The 14,650-nt window shown below is 48.0% G+C and overlaps 1 protein-coding gene across 13 annotated transcripts in view; it reads left to right on the forward strand.

Annotated features, from left to right (window-relative positions):
- LOC110521090 (gephyrin) overlaps nt 1–14,650 on the forward strand; it is a 161,606-nt gene that overhangs the window by 125,863 nt on the left and 21,093 nt on the right. For 7 of the 13 annotated variants that reach the window (XM_036976166.1, XM_036976172.1, XM_036976167.1 and 4 more), the window contains 3 exons: nt 7–81; nt 7,153–7,215; nt 14,225–14,267. In XM_036976166.1, the coding sequence (XP_036832061.1) occupies nt 7–81; nt 7,153–7,215; nt 14,225–14,267 (181 nt within the window). The remainder of the gene's footprint in view (nt 1–6; nt 82–7,152; nt 7,216–14,224; nt 14,268–14,650) is intronic. The other 6 variants (XM_036976176.1, XM_036976177.1, XM_036976178.1 and 3 more) reach the window with 3 other exon arrangements.

Genomic DNA, 14,650 nt, shown 5'->3' on the forward strand with positions numbered 1-14,650 from the left:
CTCCAGGCCTCACGGAGAGAGTTCAGGGCTCACCTGGATGAGGTCATCACGCTCAAGTCAAGGTACTCTACCTTGGACCAGGTAAACCCCCCTTACCTTCTATCGATCCCATCCCCCTTACCTTCTATCTACCCCCTCCCCCTTACCTTCTATCTACCCCCTCCCCCTTACTTTCTATCTACCCCCTCCCCTTACCTTCTATCTACCCCCTCCCCCTTACCTTCTATCTACCCCCCTCACCCTTACCTTCTATCTACCCCCTCCCCCTTCTATCTACCCCTACCCCTTCTATCTACCCCCTCCCCCTTCTATCTACCCCCTCCCATTACCTTCTATCTACCCCCTCCCCTTACCTTCTATCTACCCCCCTCCCCCTTACCTTCTATCTACCCCCTCACCTTACCTTCTATCTACCCCCCTCCCCTTACCTTCTATCTACCCCCTCCCCTTACCTTCTATCTACCCCCCTCCCCCTTACCTTCTATCTACCCCCCTCCCCCTTACCTTCTATCTACCCTCTCACCTTACCTTCTATCTACCCCCCTCCCCTTACCTTCTATCTACCCCTCCCCTTACCTTCTATCTACCCCCTCCCCCTTACCTTCTATCTACCCCCCTCCCCATTACCTTCTATCTACCCCCTCCCCCTTACCTTCTATCTACCCCCCTCCCCATTACCTTCTATCTACCCCCCTCCCCTTTACCTTCTATCTACCCCCTCACCTTACCTTCTATCTACCCCCCTCCCCTTACCTTCTATCTACCCCCCTCCCCTTACCTTCTATCTACCCCCCTACCCCTTACCTTCTATCTACCTTACGTTCTATCTACCCCCCTCCCCCTTACCTTCTATCTACCCCCTTACCTTCTATCTACCCCCTCCCCCTTCTATCTACCCCCTCCCCTTACCTTCTATCTACCCCCTCCCCTTGCCTTCTATCTACCCCCCTCCCCCTTACCTTCTATCTACCCCCTTCCCCTTACCTTCTATCTACCCCCTCCCCCTTACCTTATATCTACCCCCTCCCACCTTCTATCTACCCCCTCCCCTTACCTTCTATCTACCCCCTCCCCTTACCTTCTATCTACCCCCCTCCCCCTTACCTTCTATCTACCCCCTCCCCTTACCTTCTATCTACCCCCCTCCCCTTACCTTCTATCTACCCCCCTCCCCCTTACCTTCTATCTACCCCCATCCCCTTACCTTCTATCTACCCCCCCCTTACCTTCTATCTACCTTACCTTCTATCTACCCCCCTCCCCTTACCTTATATCTACCCCCCTCCCCCTTACCTTCTATCTACCCCCCTCCCCCTTACCTTCTTTCTACCCTCCTCCCCCTTACCTTCTATCTACCCCCTCCACCTTACCTTCTATCTACCCCCTCCCCCTTACCTTCTATCTAACCCCCTCCCCCTTGCCTTCTATCTACCCCCCTCCCCCTTCTATCTACCCCCATCCCCTTACCTTCTATCTACCCCTCACCTTCTATCTACCCCCATCCCCTTACCTTCTATCTACTCCCTCCCCTTACCTTCTATCTACCCCTTCCCCCTTATCTTCTATCTACCCCCTTCCCCTTACCTTCTATCTACCCCCTCCCCCTTACCTTCTATCTACCCCCCATTCCCCCATGCCGGCATGCGGGCCCCGCTCCCCAACATAGACACAGCTACCGTCACCACACAGCACTAGGGCCTCATAGAATCCAGTTAAAGACAGCTGTCAGGTCAGACATCCAGAGGTAGATAGACAGGAAAGAGGGCCAGGATCCACAGCCCACAGAGGTCTCACCGTCTAAGGCAGACTGCCCTCTGCAGCTCCCCTGTGTGGTGATGCAGTACTGGAGCTCATCTACAGGACATAGAGACTGTAGGAAAGAGAGGGAGGATGTACATTAGGAGAGGCAGGATGGAAACATAGGATATATATTGACATAGAAACACACACTATGAAAAGGTTATATTTTGGAATTTGGCTCATAGAGTAGTATGGGTAGTGTAATCTTGCTTAGCAATTTGGCTTGTTCTGTTCATATCAACACATATCTCTAATTATGCATTTTAACAGTGTGTGTCCATCAATAGCAAAGCCCATACAGTAGAGTACTTTACACTAGGGTTGGAAATAGATGGTGTTCAGTAGAGTTGAAGATCGATAGTGTTCAGTGGAGTTAGAGGATAGTGTTCGTTACAATAGGGTTGGAGATAGGATAGTGTACAGTAGGGTTGGCGATAGGATAGTGTTCAGTACAGTAGGGTTGGAGATAGGATAGTGTTCAGTATAGTAGGGTTGGAGATAGCATAGTGGTCAGTAGGGTTGGTGATAGGATAGTGGTCAGTAGGGTTGGAGATAGGATAGTGTTCAGTAGGGTTGGAGATAGGATAGTGTTCAGTAGGGTTGGAGATAGGATAGTGTTCAGTAGGGTTGGTGATAGGATAGTGTTCAGTAGGGTTGGAGATAGGATAGTGTTCAGTAGGGTTGGAGATAGGATAGTGTTCAGTAGGGTTGGAGATAGGATAGTGTTCAGTAGGGTTGGAGATAGGATAGTGTTCAGTAGGGTTGGAGATAGGATAGTGTTCAGTAGGGTTGGAGATAGGATAGTGGTCAGTAGGGTTGGTGATAGGATAGTGGTCAGTAGGGTTGGTGATAGGATAGTGGTCAGTAGGGTTGGTGATAGGATAGTGTTCAGTAGGGTTGGCGATAGGATAGTGTTCAGTAGGGTTGGAGATAGGATAGTGTTCAGTAGGGTTGGAGATAGGATAGTGTTCAGTAGGGTTGGAGATAGGATAGTGTTCAGTAGGGTTGGAGATAGGATAGTGTTCAGTAGGGTTGGAGATAGGATAGTGTTCAGTAGGGTTGGAGATAGGATAGTGTTCAGTAGGGTTGGAGATAGGATAGTGTTCAGTAGGGTTGGAGATAGGATAGTGTTTAGTAGGGTTGGCGATAGGATAGTGTTTAGTAGGGTTGGAGATAGGATAGTGTTCAGTAGGGTTGGAGATAGGATAGTGTACCGTACATCTCTCCCCATGCCTCTCTAGAACTCCTCCACTGTTCATTCTCTGTCATTCATTACCCATCTAGTCGTGGTGTGCCTGTGGGGAGGGGAGCATTTATTTTAGCATTGTTATTGTCTATGTATGTGTTTTTGTTAATGTCTATGAGAAGAGATGCACGTGAATGTCCTTGTACCAGAGAATAGGTGGGTGGGTGGGTGGGTGGGTGGGTGTGTGGGTGGGTGCCACAGTAGCATACAGTCAGTATAGCCAGAAGAAGTGCTGAAGGTTAGCCCTGGAGAATTCTAGAGTAGTCGTGTGGAGCAGAGAGCCAACCAGGGACATCTCTCCCTCTCTCTCTCCCGCCCCTCTCTCCCTTGTTCCCTCCCCTCTCTTCCTCCCCTTCCTCTCTCCCTCCCCTCTCTCCCCCTTAGGCGCTGCTTTGGGAATTGAGTCTCATCTTTGGAGAGCTACAGAAGAACTCCTCTTCCTCCCCTTTCTCCCTCCCCTCTCTTCTATCCCTCTCCCCTGTGGGACAGGTCATTGGTAGAGGAGGTTGGAACTCCTCTCCTCCACTCTGCTCTCCTCAACTCTGCTCAACTCTGCTCTCCTCAACTCTGCTCTCCTCTCCTTTTCTCTCCTCTTCTTCCCTCCTATCATCCTCTCCCCTCCTCTCATTCTCTCCTCCCCTCCCTGCCCAATGTCACAGCCCTCTCCTCTTCCTCTCCTCCCCTCCCTGCCCAATGTCACAGCCCTCTCCTCTTCCTCTCCTCCCCTCCCTGCCCAATGTCACAGCCCTCTCCTCTTCCTCTCCTCCTAAATCTTCCTCTTTGCATAATTTGTGTTACAGTGCCTGTGTTTTTCTGCTGAGCTCAGCACAGAAACACAGAAACAGTCCCCTCATCCCCTCAAGCCGCTTCTAAACCTCTTCTCTTATTGGTCCATTGATTTACCCCCGGGCATTTAGCTACGCAGCCGTCGCCGTCCACTAAGAGATCTTTCTCCCTGATCCAGCCTCTGCACTCGCCACTTGCTGTACCTCCCAACCCCTCCCCACGTCCCTCCACCTCTACCAACCCCTCTGCCATTGATCTCCGTGGCCGATCGTCATGACAACCCGTCGTCAGGCCGTTTCAGGGTGTTTCCGCAGCGACTATCAGGTTGCCGTGTAAAGCGATTAGGGTTGTTGGCAGATGTGTGTTTGTATTCTTGGCACTCTGTATTAGGTAGCTGTATTGTCAGGGTCTAGCCCAATGCAAGCTCTGCTACACACACACACACACACACACACACACACACACACAAACACACACAAACACACAAACACAGTTACTCAGCATATTCACACATGATGTATCAACAGTTTACTCAAACAAATACACCTACACATACATACAGTGTGTTCGGAAAGTACACATATCCCTAGACTTTTTCCACATTTTATTACATTACAGCCTTATTCTAAAATAGATTAAATTGTTTTTTCCCTCATCAATTGTTGAAGCACCTTTGGCAGTGTTTACAGCCTTGAGTCTTCTTGGGGACGACGCTACAAGCTTGGCACACCTGTGTTTGGGGAGTTTCTCCCATTCTTCCCTGCAGATCCTCTCAAGTTCTGTCAGGTTGGATGGGGAGAGTCGCTGCATAGCTATTTTCCGTGCTTCACCGTAGGGATGGTGTCAGGTTTCCTCTAGACGTGACGCTTGCCATTCAGGCGAAAGAGTTAAATCTTCGTTTCAGACCAGAGAATCTTGTTTCTCATGGTCTGAGAGTCCTTTAGGTGCCTTTTGGCAAACTCCAAGTGGGCTGTCATGTGCCTTTTACTGAGGAGTGGCTTCTGTCTGGCCACTCTACCATAAAGGCCTGATTGGTGGAGTGCTGCAGAGATGGTTGTCCTTCTGGAAGGTTCTCCCATCTCCACAGAGGACCTCTGGAGCTCTGTCAGAGTGACCATCAGTTTCTTGGTCACCTCCCTGACCAAGGCCCTTCTTCCCTGATTGCTCAGTTTGGCTGGGCGGACAGCTCTAGGAAGTGTCTTGGTGGTTCCAAACCTCTTCAATTTAAGAATGATGGAGGCCACTGTGTTCTTGTGGACCTTCAATGCTGCGGACAGTTTTTGGTACCCTTCCCCAGATCTGTGCCTCGACACAATCCTGTCTCGGAGCTCGACGGACAATTCCTTCCTTTGGTTTTGGCTCTGACATGCGCTGTCAACTGTGGGACCTTACATAGACAGATGTGTGCCTTTCCAAATCATGTCCAATCAATTGAATTTACCACAGGTGGACTCCAATCAAGTTGTAGAAACATCAAAAGGATGATCAATGGAAACAGGATGCACCTGAGCTCAATTTAGTGTCATAGCAAAGGGTCTGAATACTTATGTAAATAAGGTATTTCAGTTTTTTATTTTAATACATTTGCAAATATTTCTAAAAATGTTTTTGCTTTGTCATTATGGGGTATTGAGTGTAGATTGATGGGGAAAACACTTATTTAATCCATTTCAGAATACGGCTGTAACATAACAACATGTGGAAAAAGGGAAGGGGTCTGAATACTTTCTGAATGCACTGTATATACACACATACACACATACATACACACACACACACACACACCTACACACATACATACACACACACACACCTACACACACACACCTACACACACATACATATTCAGCAGTTGTTCTACACTGCAGTGTGTGTGTGTGTGTGTGTGTGTGTGTGTGTGTGTGTGTGTGTGTGTGTGTGTGTGTGTGTGTGTGTGTGTGTGTGTGTGTGTGCACCTACAGCATGTCTGTACATGCTTTAAGTTCTGTCTTTAAGTTCTGTGAGTTGCGTAGTGTGTGTGTGTGCAAACTGTTTGAATGATGTGAAACCTGTACTAGAAAATCTGTCTATCTCTCCTCTCTCCTCTCTCTCTCTCCTCTCTCTCTCCTCTCTCCCCTCTCTCTCTCTCTCCCCCCTCTCTCTCCTCTCTCTCTCTCTCTCTCTCTCTCCCCTCTCCCCTCTCTCTCCTCTCTCTCCTCTCTCCTCTCTCTTTCTCTCCCCTCTCTCTCCTCTCTCTCTCTCTCTCCCCTCTCTCTCTCTCCTCTCTCTCTCTCTCTCCCCTCTCTCTCCTCTCTCTCTCTCCTCTCTCTCTCTCCTCTCTCTCTCTCCTCTCTCCTCTCTCTCTCGCTTCTCTCTCCTCTATCTCTCTCTCCTCTCTCCCCCCTCTCTCTCTCTCTTCTCTCTCCTCTATCTCTCTCTTCTCTCTCTCTCTCTCTCTCTCTCTCTCTCTCTCTCTCTCTGGTGGTATATCTCTTTAGAAAGTTACTTCAGTGCTTGTCTCAGTGAAGTTCTGTTTTTTGTCTTCCCACCTGCGCCTCACCCTCTGTCCATTCTCGGTACCACCAATGTATTAGCATCCTCCACCCTTCTCATACGGTTACACCTAAATATGACATGAATGTTGAGGAGCGGTTAGCCGGATCACTGACCTGATCCTACCTTCCAGTTAGTAGAATTACATTAGCATTATGGACAGATGTGTTAACAAGTCTAAAGAATAGGAACAGATTTGCTGTTTAAGATTGACTTTTGAAATGGTTCCCTCACAGACTGATGGGATACTGCAGATTTAATTAGAGAAACACCCAATGTGTTTGTTGTGTAGTACATCTTCTTGGGTACTGTGTATGGTCATGTTTGTGTAGTGTGTGTAAAAGTCCACCTTGAACATCCCGTCAGAGACACACCTGTAATGTACTGAATATCATCACCTAGTTGTTGATTGGTAGTCTGCAATTCTGCTTTGTTATTCATTATGCAAGTTGATCTCACTATGTCTTGTTGTAGCCTTAGTGCCTCTCTCCCATCCCCTCCTCTCTCTCGCTTTCATCCCCACTCCCTCTCTTCCCCAAACCGTTCTTTCTTCTCCTCTTTTGTCTCACCTCTCTCTCTCTCTTCTCTCCTCTTTCTCTCACTCTATATACCCCCCCTCTCGCACTCTTCTCTCTCACACTCCCCCCTACCCTATCCCTTCTCTCTTCTGCTAGCTGTTTATTGTTGTTCCTCGTGTCGCTCTCTGTTGTTGTGTTGTGGTACAGTACTGATGCATCCTGGGAGTTGATGTTCACTGATGCCTGTGATGATGCTTTATCTCCTACTAGCTCCAGTGTAGGTTGGAGGGGCTTAAAGATGATCGCAGGAGCCATAGGACCTTCAGCTCTCGAGTAACTATCCCCCCCCGCCTTCCCCTGCTTCCCTCTGTTTCTGGCTTCATCTCTGTTTCTGGCTTCCTCTCTGTTTCTGGCTTCCTCTCTGTTTCTGGCTTCCTCTCTGTTTCTGGCTTCCTCTCTGTTTCTTTCATGTTCTCTGTCTCTCTCATGCTCTCTCTTTCTCTGTCTCTCGCTTACTCTCTCTAACATGTTCTGCTTTTAGTAGCTGTATCTAGTGTTGCTGGATGTCTGTAGATGTCATTGATCTGCTCGAGTAGTGTTGCTGGATGTCTGTAGATGTCATCAATCTGCTCCAGTGGTGTTGCTGGATGTCTGTAGATGTCATCATTCTGCTCCAGTAGTGTTGCTGGATGTCTGTAGATGTCATTGATCTGCTCCAGTGGTGTTGCTGGATGTCTGTAGGTGTCATCAATCTGCTCCAGTAGTGTTGCTGGATGTCTGTAGGTGTCATCAATCTGCTCCAGTAGTGTTGCTGGATGTCTGTAGATGTCAACAATCTGCTCCAGTAGTGTTGCTGGATGTCTGTAGATGTCATTGATCTGCTCCAGTAGTGTTGCTGGATGTCTGTAGATGTCATCAATCTGCTCCAGTAGTGTTGCTGGATGTCTGTAGATGTCAACAATCTGCTCCAGTGGTGTTGCTGGATGTCTGTAGATGTCATCGATCTGCTCCAGTAGTGTTGCTGGATGTCTGTAGATGTCAACAATCTGCTCCAGTGGTGTTGCTGGATGTCTGTAGATGTCATCGATCTGCTCCAGTAGTGTTGCTGGATGTCTGTAGGTGTCATCAATCTGCTCCAGTGGTGTTGCTGGATGTCTGTAGATGTCATCAATCTGCTCCAGTAGTGTTGCTGGATGTCTGTAGATGTCATCAATCAGCTCCAGTGGTGTTGCTGGATGTCTGTAGATGTCATCAATCTGCTCCAGTAGTGTTGCTGGATGTCTGTAGATGTCATCAATCTGCTCCAGTAGTGTTGCTGGATGTCTGTAGATGTCATCAATCTGCTCCAGTAGTGTTACTGGATGTCTGTAGATGTCATCAATCTGCTCCAGTGGTGTTGCTGGATGTCTGTAGATGTCATTGATCTGCTCCAGTAGTGTTGCTGGATGTCTGTAGGTGTCATCAATCTGCTCCAGTAGTGTTGCTGGATGTCTGTAGATGTCAACAATCTGCTCCAGTGGTGTTGCTGGATGTCTGTAGATGTCATTGATCTGCTCCAGTAGTGTTGCTGGATGTCTGTAGATGTCAACAATCTGCTCCAGTAGTGTTGCTGGATGTCTGTAGATGTCATCGATCTGCTCCAGTAGTGTTACTGGATGTCTGTAGATGTCATTGATCTGCTCCAGTAGTGTTGCTGGATGTCTGTAGATGTCATTGATCTGCGCCAGTAGTGTTGCTGGATGTCTGTAGATGTCATTGATCTGCTCCAGTAGTGTTGCTGGATGTCTGTAGATGTCATCAATCTGCTCCAGTAGTGTTGCTGGATGTCTGTAGATGTCATCAATCTGCTCCAGTAGTGTTGCTGGATGTCTGTAGATGTCATTGATCTGCTCCAGTAGTGTTACTGGATGTCTGTAGATGTCATCAATCTGCTCCAGTAGTGTTGCTGGATGTCTGTAGATGTCATCGATCTGCTCCAGTAGTGTTGCTGGATGTCTGTACATGTCATCGATCTGCTCCAGTAGTGTTACTGGATGTCTGTAGATGTCATCAATCTGCTCCAGTAGTGTTGCTGGATGTCTGTAGATGTCATCGATCTGCTCCAGTAGTGTTACTGGATGTCTGTAGATGTCATCGATCTGCTCCAGTAGTGTTGCTGGATGTCTGTAGATGTCATCGATCTGCTCCAGTAGTGTTACTGGATGTCTGTAGATGTCATCAATCTGCTCCAGTAGTGTTGCTGGATGTCTGTAGATGTCATCAATCTGCTCCAGTGGTGTTGCTGGATGTCTGTAGATGTCATTGATCTGCTCCAGTAGTGTTGCTGGATGTCTGTAGATGTCATTGATCTGCTCCAGTAGTGTTGCTGGATGTCTGTAGATGTCATTGATCTGCTCCAGTAGTGTTGCTGGATGTCTGTAGATGTCATTGATCTGCTCCAGTAGTGTTGCTGGATGTCTGTAGATGTCATCGATCTGCTCCAGTAGTGTTGCTGGATGTCTGTAGATGTCATCAATCTGCTCCAGTAGTGTTGCTGGATGTCTGTAGATGTCATCAATCTGCTCCAGTAGTGTTGCTGGATGTCTGTAGATGTCATCAATCTGCTCCAGTGGTGTTGCTGGATGTCTGTAGATGTCATCGATCTGCTCCAGTAGTGTTGCTGGATGTCTGTAGATGTCATCAATCTGCTCCAGTGGTGTTGCTGGATGTCTGTAGATGTCATTGATCTGCTCCAGTAGTGTTGCTGGATGTCTGTAGATGTCATCAATCTGCTCCAGTAGTGTTGCTGGATGTCTGTAGATGTCATCAATCTGCTCCAGTAGTGTTGCTGGATGTCTGTAGATGTCATCAATCTGCTCCAGTGGTGTTGCTGGATGTCTGTAGATGTCATCGATCTGCTCCAGTAGTGTTGCTGGATGTCTGTAGATGTCATCAATCTGCTCCAGTGGTGTTGCACTCTCTCTTTCTCTTTTTTCTCCGTTCTTTCTCTCTCTTAGTTCCATAGTTTAGCTACAGTCTTGTCTGGGATTTTTGCTTTTCTCTGGGCTGGGGGACCATGCCTCCATCCATCCCCCTCTCTCCTCTCCCTCTCTCTCTAGCCAGCAGTGTTGCCATAGTTCTAGTGTGTGTGTGTGTGTGGGGGGGGGGGGGGGGGGGGGGGGGTACATCCAGGGGGCTTCTGTCATTGTTTTTTGGGGGGAGGGGCTCCATGTGTATCCATGCATCACTCTCTCCCCATTGGCCAGGGCAGTCAGGGGTCCTCACCAGGGCAACAGGAGGAGGCAGGGAGGGTCTCTCAGGTCCCACTGGGCACAAGTTGCAGTGCCACATAGACGGTGGAGCAGGTAATACAGGCAGACAGACAGACAGAGGGATACAGACAGACAGACAGAGGGATACAGGCAGACAGACAGAGGGATACAGGCAGACAGACAGAGGGATACAGACAGACAGACAGAGGGATACAGGCAGACAGACAGAGGGATACAGACAGACAGACAGACAGAGGGATACAGACAGACAGACAGAGGGATACAGACAGACAGACAGAGGGATACAGACAGACAGACAGAGGGATACAGGCAGACAGACAGAGGGATACAGGCAGACAGACAGAGGGATACAGACAGACAGACAGACAGAGGGATACAGACAGACAGACAGAGGGATACAGGCAGACAGACAGAGGGATACAGGCAGACAGACAGAGGGATACAGGCAGACAGACAGAGGGATACAGACAGACAGACAGAGGGATACAGGCAGACAGACGGAGGGATACAGGCAGACAGACAGAGGGATACAGGCAGACAGACAGAGGGATACAGACAGACAGACAGACAGACAGAGGGATACAGACAGACAGACAGAGGGATACAGACAGACAGACACAGGGATACAGACAGGCAGACACAGGGATACAGACAGACAGACAGGCAGACACAGACAGACACAGGGATACAGACAGACAGACAGACACAGGGATACAGACAGACAGACAGAGGGATACAGGCAGACAGACAGAGGGATACAGGCAGACAGACAGAGGGATACAGGCAGACAGACAGAGGGATACAGGCAGACAGACAGAGGGATACAGACAGACAGACACAGGGATACAGACAGGCAGACACAGGGATACAGACAGACAGACAGGCAGACACAGACAGACACAGGGATACAGACAGACAGACAGACACAGGGATACAGACAGACAGACCGACACAGAGATACAGACAGACAGACCGACACAGAGATACAGACAGACAGATACAGGGATACAGACAGACAGACACAGGGATACAGACAGACAGACCGACACAGAGATACAGACAGACCGACACAGAGATACAGACAGACCGACACAGAGATACAGACAGACAGACACAGGGATACAGACAGACAGACAGACACAGGGATACAGACAGACAGACCGACACAGAGATACAGACAGACAGACACAGGGATACAGACAGACAGACACAGGGATACAGACAGACAGACACGGATACAGACAGACAGACAGACAGGCTGACCGATACAGACCGACACAGACAGACAGACAGACACAGGGATACAGACAGACAGACAGACAGGCAGACACAGACAGACAGACAGGCAGACACAGACAGACAGACAGACAGACAGAGGGATACAGACAGACAGACAGAGGGATACAGACAGACAGACAGACAGACAGAGGGATACAGACAGACAGACACAGGGATACAGACAGACAGACACAGGGATACAGACAGACAGACAGACACAGGGATACAGACAGACAGACCGACACAGAGATACAGACAGACAGACCGACACAGAGATACAGACAGACAGACCGACACAGAGATACAGACAGACAGACACAGGGATACAGACAGACAGACACAGGGATACAGACAGACAGACAGACACAGGGATACAGACAGACAGACAGACACAGGGATACAGACAGACAGACAGACACAGGGATACAGACAGACAGACAGACAGACACAGGGATACAGACAGACAGACAGACCGACACAGAGATACAAACAGACAGACACAGGGATACAGACAGACACAGGGATACAGACAGACACAGGGATACAGACAGAGACAGGGATACAGACACGGATACAGACAGACAGACAGGCAGACAGACACAGACAGACAGACAGACAGACACAGGGATACAGACAGACAGACAGACACAGGGATACAGACAGACACAGGGATACAGACAGACACAGGGATACAGACAGAGACAGGGATACAGACACGGATACAGACAGACAGACAGGCAGACAGACACAGACAGACAGACAGACAGACACAGGGATACAGACAGACACAGGGATACAGACAGACACAGGGATACAGACAGACAGACAGACACAGGGATACAGGAATATAGGCTTAAATAAATAGAGACAGACTGACAGACAGAATATAATAATTAAAACTGATCGTAACTCCTCCCACCCCAACACACACACACATATACACACATATTCTCAGAGTGTGTGAGGGTTTAGCGTACTGTACCACATCCCTCTAATCACTCCCTCTGTCTATCTCCTCTAGTCTATATACAGCACCAGTCAACAGGTTGGACACACCTACTCATTCAAGGGTTTTTCTTTATTTAGACGATCTTCTACATTGTAGAATAATGAAGACATCAAAACTATGAAATAACACATATGGAAACGTAGTAACCAGGTGTTAAACAAATCAATATATACTGTATTTCAGGTTCTTCAAATTAACCACCATTTCCTTTGATTACAGCTTTGTACACGCTTGGCATCATGAGTGAGTAGGTGTGTCCGTTTGACTGCTACAGTAGCATTAGACAAGCGTTAGTTAAGCGTTAGTTAAGCGTTAGCTTAGCGTTCTTATAGAATCAGATGTTTTCAGAGAAATGCATCCTTCCTGCACCACACTGTCAGTACTGCACATGTACTGTTATAGCTATTTATCCTGTTAATAGATCTGTTATTATCAATGTTTAATCAATATGTTGTTGACTTGATCCACTATATCTATCCGTTCATTTAACTAATCTATTATATCTTTGAAATGAACTCATCTATTTTAGCTCAGTTAAATGAATCCAACCTCTATCACTGTAACCTGCCAGGTTAGAGCTAAGTGTAGGGTCTCATAACTCTTCCTCTGTCGCTTTTTGACTGTTGCGAAAACATCTCATCTTTCAAACGTCAAAAGAGCAACCTGGTATTTTTTTTATCTCATACTATTTCTCTCTCGGTCTGTCTGTCTATTTCTCTGTCCCTCTCTCTCCTCCCTTTCTCTTTGTCCTTCTCTCTTTGTCCCTCTCTCTTCTCCCTCTCTCTTCTCCCTCTCTCTTTGTCTCTCTCTTCTCCCTCTCTCTTCTCTCTCTCCCTTTGTCTCTCTCTTCTCCCTCTCTCTTCTCTCTCTCCCTTTGTCTCTCTCTTCTCCCTCTCCCTTCTCCCTCTCTTCTCTTCTCTCTCTTCTCTCTCTCTTCTCTCCTCTCCTCTCTCTTCTCCCTCTCTTCTCTCTCTCTCTTCTCTCTTTTTCTCCCTCTGTCTCTCCTCTTTCTCTCTTCTCCCACTCTCTTCTCCCTCTCTCTTCTCTCTCTTCTCCCTCTCTCTTCTCTCTCTCTTCTCTCTCTTCTCTCTCTTCTCCCTCTTCTCTTCTCTCTCTTCTCTCTCTCTCTTCTCTCCTCTCTCTCTCCTCTCTCTTCTCTCTTCTCTCTCTTCTCCCTCTCTCTTCCCTCTCTTCTCTTCTCTCTCCTCTCTCTCTCTTCTCTCCTCTCTCTTCTCCCTCTCTTCTCTCTCTTCTCCTTCTCTTCTCTCTCCTCTCTCTTCTCTCTCTTCTCCCTCTCTTCTCTCTCTTCTCCCTCTCTTCTCTTCTCTCTCTTCTCTCTCTCTCTTCTCTCTCTTCTCCCTCTCTTCTCTCTCTCTCTTCTCTCTCTTCTCCCTCTCTTCTCTCTCTTCTCCCTCTCTCCTCTCTCTTCTCCGTATCTTCTCTTCTCTCTCTTCTCTCTCTCTCTTCTCTCTCTTCTCCCTCTCTCTTCCCTCTCTTTTCTTCTCTCTCTTCTCTCTCTCTCTCTTCTCTCCTCTCTCTTCTCTCTCTTCTCCCTCTCTTCTCTCTCTCTCTTCTCTCTCTTCTCCCTCTCTTCTCTCTCTTCTCTCTCTCTTCTCTCTCTTCTCCCTCTCTTCTCTTCTCTCTCTTCTCTCCTCTCTTCTCTCTCTTCTCTCTCTCTTCTCTCTCTTCTCCCTCTCTTCTCTCTCTCTCTTCTCTCTCTTCTCTCTCTATCTCTCTCTTCTCTCTCTCTCTCTCTCTCTCTCTCTTCTCTCTCTCTCTCCAGGTGCAGTCACGATGCAGCAGCAAAGAAAATATCCTGAGATCAAGTAAGTAAGTCCTCCACCACATGTCTTTAAGTAAGTCCTCCACCACACGTCTTTAAGTAAGTCCTCCACCACACGTCTTTAAGTAAGTCCTCCACCACATGTGTTTAAGTAAGTCCTCCACCACACGTCTTTAAGTAAGTCCTCCACCACATGTCTTTAAGTAAGTCCTCCACCACACGTCTTTAAGTAAGTCCTCCACCACATGTCTTTAAGTAAGTCCTCCACCACATGTCTTTAAGTAAGTCCTCCACCACACGTCTTTAAGTAAGTCCTCCACCACATGTCTTTAAGTAAGTCCTCCACCACAGGTCTTTAAGTAAGTCCTCCACCACATGTCTTTAAGTAAGTCCTCCACCACACGTCTTTAAGTAAGTCCTCCACCA

Source organism: Oncorhynchus mykiss, chromosome 4 (assembly GCF_013265735.2).
Source record: "Oncorhynchus mykiss isolate Arlee chromosome 4, USDA_OmykA_1.1, whole genome shotgun sequence".
Taxonomy (NCBI): Eukaryota; Metazoa; Chordata; class Actinopteri; order Salmoniformes; family Salmonidae; genus Oncorhynchus; species Oncorhynchus mykiss.